The 13,031-nt window shown below is 41.6% G+C and overlaps 2 protein-coding genes across 2 annotated transcripts in view; one reads left to right on the plus strand and one right to left on the minus strand.

Moving 5' to 3' along the window:
- LOC107656940 (tyrosine-protein kinase receptor Tie-2-like) overlaps positions 1-2,549 on the plus strand; it is a 37,026-nt gene extending 34,477 nt beyond the window's left edge. Inside the window, exons 18-20 of the mRNA XM_016444893.1 lie at positions 1,831-1,944; positions 2,021-2,091; positions 2,400-2,549. Coding sequence (XP_016300379.1) covers positions 1,831-1,944; positions 2,021-2,091; positions 2,400-2,487 — 273 coding nt within the window. The 3' untranslated portion in view covers positions 2,488-2,549. The remainder of the gene's footprint in view (positions 1-1,830; positions 1,945-2,020; positions 2,092-2,399) is intronic.
- A 1,925-nt stretch (positions 2,550-4,474) lies between these two features.
- Positions 4,475-8,229, minus strand: LOC107656938 (MOB kinase activator 3B-like). The gene is made up of 2 exons (XM_016444892.1): positions 7,901-8,229; positions 4,475-5,171 (listed from the first exon to the last, which is right to left on the minus strand). Exons 1-2 carry the CDS (start codon positions 8,192-8,194, stop codon positions 5,142-5,144), a joined length of 324 nt encoding a protein of 107 aa, XP_016300378.1. The 5' UTR covers positions 8,195-8,229; the 3' UTR covers positions 4,475-5,141.
- Positions 8,230-13,031: the final 4,802 nt, after the last annotated feature.

Here is a 13,031-nt window from a genome sequence, read left to right on the forward strand (position 1 = left end):
CTTATTCTTAAGCAGACCTTAATGTCGATCATGGATCAAATCAATCCACCATGACAAACAGTGAATATATCTGTGCTGTTTAATGCATTTGAGACGTTGTGTCTTCCTCAGTGCATAACTGACATGTCACAGGTATATTCTTCATCTCTAAATGTTAGAAAGTCATGCAAACATAGCCATTTTGCTGTCAGGAGTGGGCAAGTGAACGAGCGCTGCTACGCGCATGCGCACTAAATAGACGGAGCGCAATCGAATAGGAGTGCAATAATTCCGAGTAAAATAAACATTTTGCAAAAAAAATTGTTTTTGTACATTAATTGTGTCTTTTGTAGAATTTTAAACCTACATATAAAGTGTATTTTTATGATAGCAGTAACTGTAAGTGGACTATTGTAATAGGTAAATCAAATGTAAGCTAGTTGGCTACAGTAATAATTACTAAGCTCAAATGAGTTAACGTGTGTTTCTTATAGCAGTTAAAATATAGTCATTTTCTTTATTTATTTTCATTTTTAATTGAGTGATTTTAACTTTTAATTTAGTTATTTTAATGCTTTAAAGAGCAATTTTAGATTGCAATGTTCATAAAAAATGCAGTTAGCTCAAATAGCTGAGGGCACACAACAGGCGCTGTTTGGATGAGCATAATGCTTGTATGTTCAGTGCATGGCGTGTGTTTCACTAGCTCCGCTCCCATGGACACCTTTTGTTTGACCTAATTCTGGATATTTCCAGCCTAAGACGTGTGATTAATCCGTAGCTAAAGCCGTGTCTACACCAAGAGAAGCCATTATAATCAGTTGATGCGGTAACTGTCCACACGGGAAGTGGCGCGAGGCAACAGATCTTCTACAGTAACTGATGCCTCCTTCTATTCCGAGTCTTGGAAACATGCGTTGCATGCCTTGAAAGTGAAACCTAATAAAACAGCGCGCATAAGAAAGCCATTTGCGAGCTTCAGGAAATGCACGCGATCACAAATTGCACGCTTCCCAGCCGAAACAACCCCCACGTGAAACTGAAATAATAACCCGTGATATAAGATTTTGGCCATATTGCCCATCTAAATCATTCATCCCACATTATCAACAGGCGTTTGGGCACCACAAGGTGTCACTGTGGCCTCAAAGCTTACCCCTCGCCTACTCTGGCTCGATTGCTATTCCTGAGGAAAAACACGCCCTCCTCATTACCCTACGGACAAAGAAATGTAGAAATAAATAAATGAGGAAATAAATAAATACGTAAATAAATACATAAATGTCAAAATAAATAAAAGTGGAAATAAATAAATGTATAAATAAAAAAATAAAATAAATAAATGTGGAAAACAATTAAAAAAAAACATAAATAAGGAAATACAATTATAAATAATTATTTATTTTTGCTTTTTTACTTTTCTTTGTATATTTCTTTCTTTATTTTTGCATTTTTACATTTATTTATTTCTAATTATGGCAGGTTTGGCATTCCATAGTAAAGCAGCTCTACAAGACAACAGTGTCATTATTCAGATCAAGTCAGTTCAGTGTTGGTTCTTGAGTGATTTCCTGCATACTGAAGCTGTGCTTGTTTCACGCCTCTCTCGACATTTTCTTTCTTCGGACAGAATGAAATCATTTACACTCTAGTCGATATGTGAGTTTATTTCAGTCACAGTATGTGGTGTATAGTGGCTCGAGCTCTCAGGACCGTTGACCGGAGGCTTGCTGGCTACAGCTTTGCACCACAGCACAATTAATTAACTCCAGATTAAGGCTGTAAAAACGTTTCTGAATAACACTCACAGAAACAATGACTATCTGCTTCATGAATATTTTTCTTTTGCAGTTTATCCACAGAGATCTAGCAGCCAGAAACATCCTGGTGGGAGAAAGCTTTGTGGCAAAGATCGCTGATTTCGGCCTGTCCCGAGGTCAGGAGGTTTACGTGAAGAAGACCATGGTAATGATCCGAAGGCCGCTGTTCTTGTCATGCATTACTGAACATGCGTGATTTTAACATGCGTGTTTCTCTGCAGGGGCGTCTGCCAGTGAGATGGATGGCCATCGAATCTCTCAACTACAGCGTTTACACCACCAACAGTGACGTGTAAGTGTGTGTATATATATATAATAAAAATATTAAAATTGACAAAAGCACAGAACCAAATTACTCAAATTAAAATAAGACCTGAAATATAATATAAAACATTAATACTGTAATAGTAAATAATACAAGTTTTTTAAACATTTCTGTTGTGAGATGTATTGTAGTATAAAGAAATGTATATGAAAAAAAAATAATAAAAATGAAAGAAGCACATAACAAAATTACTAAAATAAAAAAAATAAAAATAAAAGCTATTACAAAATATTAAAGTTACTGGCATGATGTGATTTGGTGGCTTTGATTGGCAGGTGGAACGCCGTATTGCGGTATGACGTGCGCGCAGCTGTACGAGAAACTCCCACAGGGCTATCGGCTGGAGAAGCCGCTCAACTGTGATGACGAGGTGTAAGTCTCAGACACCTGTGTCCATCTGCGGATGATAGAGTGGAGATGAGTCTGCTTCTCTGTACTGTTCTGCAGAGGAAGCTGGCTGACGTTTTGCTGTTACTGTACAAATCTCTGAGCGCTTAACAAACGCTTAATTAGATCCTTTGAGCAGGATTCACAGTTTTACACACATTGTGTTTCATTAGTAAATGACTACCGGATCATATTTCTTTTATGTTGTGTGAGATGATGACTGGAGATACTGACAGATGTGTGACGTATGTATATTTAATTGTTTTTAATAAAAAGCCTGTCTTGTGTGCCAGCTTGACTGTGAGCCAGCTTGTTTCTACATGTACATACTGCTTTGTGCAAAATAGACCTGTAATGGAAACGAATGAGCCCACAAAACCTCTGGAAAAGCTTCTAGTTTTGTAACCAAATAAAACAATTTATAACTGTTTCTTAGCACACATGAAACAAACTAGAGCTGCATTACAGACAAATAAGAGTTCAGTGTGTAATTATGTACAGGATACAGGAATTGGTTAGACATCTTTTTACAACCGTTTGCTGTGATGCTGGCAATTGAGAGAATTTATTGGTTATGAAACGGTTTTCATTAAATGTCCATCATAAGACTTTATGAAACACTGTGGTAATTTCAGTCTAGCTAAACTTCTCATGGTAAATTTTCCACTGATAAGTCACTTACGTTTTTAATCGACCTCTTTGATTTTATCCACATTCTGTCTCATTGTAACACTACGATCATCTCCAGTCACAGTATGAGCATGCTGAGTAAAATCAGTTTCACATTTATTTGTATAGTGCTTTTCACAATGCAGATGGTTTCAAAGCATCTTTACAGAAAAAGCATTCTAATGATGGTGTAATTTGGCTCTAATGAATCTTGCATTAAATCAGGAAACTTCTCCTAATCCTCAGCTTCAGGTGACTCTCAATCAAATCAATTCTGCTGACAACACAAGTGTCATACGCAAGTAAGTTTTTCCCAATGATTTAAAAAAAAATTTGCATTAGTTTTGGTAAAAGATCAACAGGACATTTGTCTTTTGTCCATTTCACCACCGCATAAAGATCAGACGCTGTTGTCGTCATGGATTCTGTCAGTCTGCAGCTGTAATGTAATCATTCACTCCACATGAAGATGGGTCCTGACCAGGACACACGGCTGGTCTCTCACGGCTCTCCCTCGGCCGTCTCCCTCTGTGTCATGATCACACACACCTCGTAGACGCAGAAGGCAGCGAAGACGGTGGCCAGCAGGCAGGCGGCGCCCAGAATGTACCACCAGTTGAAGAGGCCGAAGGAGACTCCTCTGACGATGCAGTAGAGACCGAAACACACCAACGCCACGGCGGAGAAGAGCTGCACACACAGCGGCGGCCCGGACGAGGACGGTTTCTCACCCATGATGAAGCCTGCGGCCCTCACGCTCTAGCAGACAGACCTGAGAGAGAAACCTTGAGGGGAAAAACAATGTGACTAATGATTAGGATTGCCTGAGCAGTGAAATCTAAGTGAGTCTGTGTCATGATGAAGAATGAACAGCACAAGAGTCTTCGTCAGGAGCTCCAGCGCAGCACTGAGAAGCAGACGCGATCGCTGGCTCTTATATCAGCCTCTGCTCACAAACCTGAGATTAAAGACAGCAGAAACACTCATCAAACCACTCAGGGTCTAATCCAGTCGCTCTCGCTGAGCAGCGTTTAAGAAACTCCAGCTTCTATTACGCTGACTTGCAGGTTCATGTAATCAAGGTAAGTGCAGCTGATAAAGAGCTTATAGACTGAAAGTTAGGGTTTTCAGGTCGACTAGAGATGCTTTGTGTTGCTGCACTGAATGCAGCGACAGAGATATCAATGCAAGGACACGTAGAAGTATTACAATCAAATATTTCAGCTATATGTTCTCATAAATGTTGGGAGCGATACAGTTAAATACAATCAAAATATTCTTTATTGCATTATGAAATTTACAGGGTCACGTTTCAAAAAAAAAAAAGTTGGACGAGAGCTTAAAAGTGGAACTCACACAACACCAATTAAACAAATGTATATTATGGTTTTATTGCAAATGAGAGATTTGAATAGAATCAGTGCAGATCCGACAGACACTGTCTGACCGTTTCAATTCTCCTCAAACACACTGTCAGACTGTGATTGGCCAATGAATACTGACGTCCAGTTCACAGAATTACTGTCCGTGGCTGAACTGAGCATCAGATTTATCATCAAATGATCCAGTGACTAAAACTAACCCATCATTTCAGTGCAGCACAAACAGAAATAAAGCAACATGGAGATGAATGAAAGCAGCTCATCCAAACCTCACAGAGCTGAACGTTAAATGAAGGTGTCCACGTCTTGGTGTGGATTTGAGCAGATGTCTGAATGAAACATGAGTCCTCTGATTGCTCTGTTAGCCCAGTGTGAGTAACACGCCTCGCCACTAGATGGCGCTCACTGTCAGTCTCTCAGCCTCATCCTTACAGTTCAGTCTGGTTCAGTGATGATGTCACAGGCTCTGGAATCACCCTGGTGATGACCTCATCTCCATGGCAACCCAGTTCATGGATTAAAGCTCCTGAGAAAAGCCTCTCAGGTGTGAGTGTTTGGAAACGGTCCAGATGCCGGCGCTCACAAACACATTCTAGAGGTCATTTCTTTCTGAAATCCCCAGAGAGAGAGAATTACATTAGTACAATATCTCTCACACACACACACACACGCACACAATATCTCACACGCACACACACTCACACTCACACACTCACTCACACTCACACTCACTCACACTCAGACACTCACACACACACACTCACTCACACTCACACTCACTCACACTCAGACACTCACACACACACACTCACTCACACTCACACTCACTCACACTCAGACACTCACACACACACACTCACTCACACTCACACTCACTCACACTCAGACACTCACACACACACACTCACTCACACTCACACTCACTCACACTCAGACACTCACACACACACACTCACTCACACTCACACTCACTCACACTCACTCACACTCACTCACACTCACACACACTCACTCACTCACTCACTCACACTCACACACACGTGCACGCACACTCACACTCACGCACTCACTCACACTCACGTGCACACTCACTCACATTCACATTCACACTCACACACTCACACTCACACTCACACACTCACTCACACTCACACTCACTCACACTCAGACACTCACACACACACACTCACTCACACTCACACTCACTCACACTCAGACACTCACACACACACACTCACTCACACTCACACTCACTCACACTCAGACACTCACACACACACACTCACTCACACTCACACTCACTCACACTCAGACACTCACACACACACACTCACTCACACTCACACTCACTCACACTCAGACACTCACACACACACACTCACTCACACTCACACTCACTCACACTCAGACACTCACACACACACACTCACTCACACTCACACTCACTCACACTCAGACACTCACACACACACACTCACTCACACTCACACTCACTCACACTCAGACACTCACACACACACACTCACTCACACTCACACTCACTCACACTCAGACACTCACACACACACACTCACTCACACTCACACTCACTCACACTCAGACACTCACACACACACACTCACTCACACTCACACTCACTCACACTCAGACACTCACACACACACACTCACTCACACTCACACTCACTCACACTCAGACACTCACACACACACACTCACTCACACTCACACTCACTCACACTCAGACACTCACACACACACACTCACTCACACTCACACTCACTCACACTCAGACACTCACACACACACACTCACTCACACTCACACTCACTCACACTCAGACACTCACACACACACACTCACTCACACTCACACTCACTCACACTCAGACACTCACACACACACACTCACTCACACTCACACTCACTCACACTCAGACACTCACACACACACACTCACTCACACTCACACTCACTCACACTCAGACACTCACACACACACACTCACTCACACTCACACTCACTCACACTCAGACACTCACACACACACACTCACTCACACTCACACTCACTCACACTCAGACACTCACACACACACACTCACTCACACTCACACTCACTCACACTCAGACACTCACACACACACACTCACTCACACTCACACTCACTCACACTCAGACACTCACACACACACACTCACTCACACTCACACTCACTCACACTCAGACACTCACACACACACACTCACTCACACTCACACTCACTCACACTCACACTCACTCACACTCACACTCACTCACACACTCACTCACTCACTCACACTCACTCACACACACTCACACACACTCACACTCACACACTCACTCACACTCACACACTCTCACTCTCACACACTCACACTCTCACACTCACACTCACACACACTCACACACACTCATGCACGCACACTCACTCACTCACTCACACACACGTGCACGCACACTCACACTCACGCTCACGCACTCACTCACACTCACACTCATGCACACTCACTCACACTCACTCGCTCACTCTCACTCATGCACGCACACTCACTCACTCACACTCACACACTCACTTACTCACTCACTCACACACTCACTCACTCACTCACTCTCACTCATGCACGCACACTTACTCACTCACTCACTCACGCACACTCACTTACTCACTCACTCACTCTCACACTCACGCACGCACACTCACTCACTCTCAGTCATGCACGCACACTCACTCACTCACTCACGCACACTCACTCACTCACTCACGCACACTCACTCACTCACTCACGCACACTCACTCACTCACTCACGCACACTCACTCACTCACTCACGCACACTCACTCACTCACTCACGCACACTCACTCACTCACTCACGCACACTCACTCACTCACTCACGCACACTCACTCACTCACTCACGCACACTCACTCACTCACTCACGCACACTCACTCACTCACTCACGCACACTCACTCACTCACTCACTCACATTCACGCACACTCACACACACACACACACACACACACACACACACACATCACTGCACTGATACTGAAGGGTTTGTGATTCATTCTGTCATTACTGATTACAAATCTATGACTTTCCCTCGTCCTCAATACTACAACTATACAATAATCAGCATCAAGAACATGATGAGAAAATTAGCTTTCGCTCATCAGCAATTATTCATGAATTCAGGAAGGTTTTATCCAGCTGAATCTATTGCAGAAGATCCATTTCTAACTGAAGAATGAAATGATGCTTTATTATATCTATTCCATGGACTTTAAGCAGACGTGTGTCTGGTTCTGTTCTCACCAGCGGCTCCAGCTCCTTGCACTCTATCAGGTTGAGTTCAGTGGAGAAGTAGTAGAAGTGCTTGTAGCAGGTGTTGACGTGCGCTTCGGCTCCCATCAGGAGGATCCGGTCGAAGTGATGGATGTAGACGTGCACGAACACACGGAAAAGACGACACAGGATCTTCTTACAGATCTGGATGAAGTTCTTTGGGAAGGGAATTCCTGAAAGACCAAAACACAAAGAGGAAGAATGAATGTAGAAAAACAGAGAGGAAGTGACAGAGGATGAAGATGTGGAGCAGACACCTCTCATAACCAGAGGACTAGTTTAACAATCACAGGAATTAAATACAAACATCATCTGAACCTTCACTAGTCCGGCTCACAAGTCAAGTCACCTTTATTTATAAAGAGCTTTATACGATACTGGTTGTGTCAAAAGAAAGTGAAAGACTGTACATGTGGCTGTTGTGTAAGTGTACATGAGTTTGTGTGTTTGTGACACTGAATTAGTGCCTTTGTTTTCTAACAAAAGCTCATTATGTTCTGCTCATGGCCGAATGAAACGCTACTTGTTTTCAAACTGTCGAGCAGCATTCAGATCACAGATCAGCGGCTCTTATGAATCAATGAGGTTTCAGACTCACTTTACTCTGGACCACAGAAGCAGAGGAAGCTGTTCAGCGCTCTGAAGAACAGGGAAACGTATTTCATCAAGCTTTCAGGTCCATTTTCCTCCTGAACCTCTGAGTTCTCATGATTCTTTCAGCCGTAAACAGCTCATTTCACTGAATAACCAGAGATTTCACGTTTCAAGCCATGTAGTCATCAGTACTGGAGTCAAAAACTAAAGACTCAGAATGACTTATTGAGCATGATATTAGTCAGGTTAAAGCTGCTGTACAGTATTTGTACAGATGATGGCGTGATGCATTGCTCGCTGTTTTATAGTGAGTTACGGCTGTGTAATTCAATTATCCACAGCTTGATGATATCTTCATAAGACTGTCTGAAAGCCTAGTCAGCGCAGGATAAGCCGAGCTGCTGACCGGTTTAGGCCCTCAGTCATGTGATCGGTTGGGGAGGGTGGGTTAGTTACTGCAGGTCATCAATCCTCTTAATCTGCTCAGAATACGGCCTGAAAAACACAGTACTGTGAACATTTATATGCTGCAGCTCGATGAACCTTCACGTTCTGAAGTAGAGTTTGATTCACAGCACTGATAATTCTAGACACAAGTGCTAATTATGAACACGACCGGTTTCTATTAGACACCTAACAACATAATCTGGGTTTAGGGCCAAAGACCGCGCTTCACACGGTCCGACTAGTCAGGATTGTATTTCAACCCGTTGTTCGGCTCACAGTCAGTTTAGATCAGGGACTCAATCCTGATCTTTCCTTCCTGCAAAGTTTAGATCCAACACAAGAAACAATTAATCAATATTTAGAGGTTTATTGTTTATTACCAACACTGGCCCGTATCGGATCTGGCTTAAACTCCATAAAGAAGTACTCGCATCACAAACAGACCTTTTAAATGCGTGCCACATATATTCCAGCATCAGCGTCCCAGAGCTACAGTGCAGAGGGGAACCAGAAAACAATAAGCAGCCAGACAATACAAATGCTGTTTCTGCACACTGTCTATGATCACACTACAGTAGGGCTCAATCGAGCTGTGAAAGAACCGCAAAACAGTCAAAGCTGAAAACAGAAAAATCACACATCCAAAAATGGTTTGATCAAGACTTTCTAAGCAGTTTGCAAACGCCTCAGAATGCTGACCAATCAGAAACATGGAAACCCGAATAATAGAGATCCACCGCTTTACTGTGAAACATTAAAACAACACAAAAAGCACAATAAATTCAAAATCAACTGACAATAACTGAGAAATAAGTCAATACAAAAACAGCTGGAACAAACTGTAAAAAAAACTGTCCATGGATAACTTAAAATTGAGAAATAAGGGAACTAATTTCCAAACACTATTGAACAAATCAGAAAAAAAAACATAGGAACTAAACAGATAACTCACTTGTTACAGTATACTGCACTACCTACAGCAGGTCCAAACATCACATCCGAAGTACATTTTAACACAGAAGTGAATGAGCTGAGAGACACTGAGAGAGATGCCATCAAACCACAACGTCCCATAGAGAGCTGATTAGAATCGGTGATTGAGTGGATTGTCCTGTCTGGTGAAGTCCACTGACAAACAAAATCAAGAATTCACCAATTAGAAAAATTCTGCAAAAATATCCTACAGATCCACAGGAACACAACAAATCAGCTTCTGCAAGTGGATCTTAATGCAGTTCTCATGAGGTGAACACAAGACGGCACACGCGTGTCTGTGCGAAACTCTGTCTACACCACATTTCACCAGCACTTCTTTTATTAGTAGGATTCCTTTTATTCTTATCTTCATTTAACATTATGGATTTTACATTCAACTATACACTGCATTGTTTTCTCTTTTATTTATTAATGGGAATTGATTTACATTTTTAATCTGACTGTTATCTGTATAACTGGTTTATCAATCTGAATGTAGGAATATCTGTCGTGTCAGTAAAGCACATTAACCCTGCGCTGTGAGGAGTGGAGAGTGCTGTGTTTCAGTATTTCAGGCCGCTGCGGATCACAACAGGGTTCGGTTACAATGACAGCTGATGTGTCTTCAGGGCACCTGATGGCCTTGAATTATTGACAGCATGTCGGTGATTGTGTTCCTGTGAACGAGACCTTCTGCCCTCTGTGATGAACGACTAGGCATGGGCCGGTATCAGATTCTGATGGTATGATAACCTTAGACAAAAATATCACGGTTTCACGATATCACGATTACAGCTCTAAAATAAGTTATTTTTAAATGTCTGAACAACTTTTTTCCCCCACTGAACACAATATATTTTATTTTTAAGAAACATATAGAACATTTTGGAACAGTAAACATGTCAGGCTAAATAATTAAAATAAATAATTAACTGTCCATGGATAACTTAAAATTGACAAATAAGGGAACTAATTTCCAAACACTATTGAACAAATCAGAAAAAAAAACATTAGGAACTAAACAGATAACTCACTTGTTACAGTATACTGCACTACCTACAGCAGGTCCAAACATCACATCCGAAGTACATTTTAACACAGAAGTGAATGAGCTGAGAGACACTGAGAGAGATGCCATCAAACCACAACGTCCCATAGAGAGCTGATTAGAATCGGTGATTGAGTGGATTGTCCTGTCTGGTGAAGTCCACTGACAAACAAAATCAAGAATTCACCAATTAGAAAAATTCTGCAAAAATATCCTACAGATCCACAGGAACACAACAAATCAGCTTCTGCAAGTGGATCTTAATGCAGTTCTCATGAGGTGAACACAAGACGGCACACGCGTGTCTGTGCGAAACTCTGTCTACACCACATTTCACCAGCACTTCTTTTATTAGTAGGATTCCTTTTATTCTTATCTTCATTTAACATTATGGATTTTACATTCAACTATACACTGCATTGTTTTCTCTTTTATTTATTAATGGGAATTGATTTACATTTTTAATCTGACTGTTATCTGTATAACTGGTTTATCAATCTGAATGTAGGAATATCTGTCGTGTCAGTAAAGCACATTAACCCTGCGCTGTGAGGAGTGGAGAGTGCTGTGTTTCAGTATTTCAGGCCGCTGCGGATCACAACAGGGTTCGGTTACAATGACAGCTGATGTGTCTTCAGGGCACCTGATGGCCTTGAATTATTGACAGCATGTCGGTGATTGTGTTCCTGTGAACGAGACCTTCTGCCCTCTGTGATGAACGACTAGGCATGGGCCGGTATCAGATTCTGATGGTATGATAACCTTAGACAAAAATATCACGGTTTCACGATATCACGATTACAGCTCTAAAATAAGTTATTTTTAAATGTCTGAACAACTTTTTTCCCCCACTGAACACAATATATTTTATTTTTAAGAAACATATAGAACATTTTGGAACAGTAAACATGTCAGGCTAAATAATTAAAATAAATAATTAAATTCTTCTAAATTAAGTGCAGTCACTTAAGTGATCCTAAACCTGCAGCTCAACAATAATCAGTACATAAATAAATTATTTTCTGTAAAAAAATAAAATACATAAAAAATCCCTATAAATGAAAAAAATGCAGTCACTTAAGTGAGCCTAAACCTGCACCCCAATAATCAAAAATATAATCAAAACATAATTTCTGTAAAAAAATTAAAAAATAAATATAAAATGCAGTCATTAAACCTGCAGCTCAACAAGGTTTTTGGAGACATGCTCGCTTTCTACACATTCATCTTTCAGTCCAAGTTATGATGCAGGAATGTTCACCTTTCCCGGATTAAGTTTGGAGCTATGGTTTGGAGCGGTGAGGTACGAGGATGTGTGCACATACACACATAAGGAAAGAGAGAGCGCAGCTATGGTGTGGAGCGGTGAGGTACGAGGATGTGTGCACATACACACACAAGGAGAGAGAGAGCGCGAGTGTCACACACACACAGTCTCTCCGTACAACACTCAAACAGTGGGAAAGTTTTTTTTTTTTTTTTAATGTCGTGATTTTGAACAGATGTATTTTTGAAGGACAATTTTTGAAGGATCATGTGACACTAAAGACTGCAGTACTGGCTACTGAAAATGTAGCCTCTCCATCACAAGAATAACAGGAGAGTTGCTGCCGTGTGTTTTGAGTTTGAGCTCCGTCAAGTTAATTCTTTAACGTCTATTTTTTATCTTAAAATCTATTTTATACAACATCATTTTCGTTTCTATAACGTGTGAATATATCCCCTATCGTATTCTACAACAAAAACAATCAGAGCGCCTTGTTATCACTAGTTTTATTTTGATTTTCCGAGTCCGCTATTTGCATATAGCCGATTAGCATCGCCAGCGTGGTTGCTGCTAATCTCGCTTACATTGCTAATACTCTATTCACACACATTACCATTGTTTTACTCACTGTTACTTGCTTTAATGGCGGATGTGTATCTACCTTTGAGAGCAGGTGAGGACACGAGCTGGAGGCCGTGGAGAAGCAGATCCGCGACCTGGTGGAGAGGCAGACCCAGCTGAGAGAGCGGAGAGGACCGCTGGAAACATCC

This window comes from Sinocyclocheilus anshuiensis, unplaced genomic scaffold, assembly GCF_001515605.1.
Source record: "Sinocyclocheilus anshuiensis isolate Anshui unplaced genomic scaffold, SAMN03320099.WGS_v1.1 scaffold4445, whole genome shotgun sequence".
NCBI lineage: Eukaryota > Metazoa > Chordata > Actinopteri > Cypriniformes > Cyprinidae > Sinocyclocheilus > Sinocyclocheilus anshuiensis.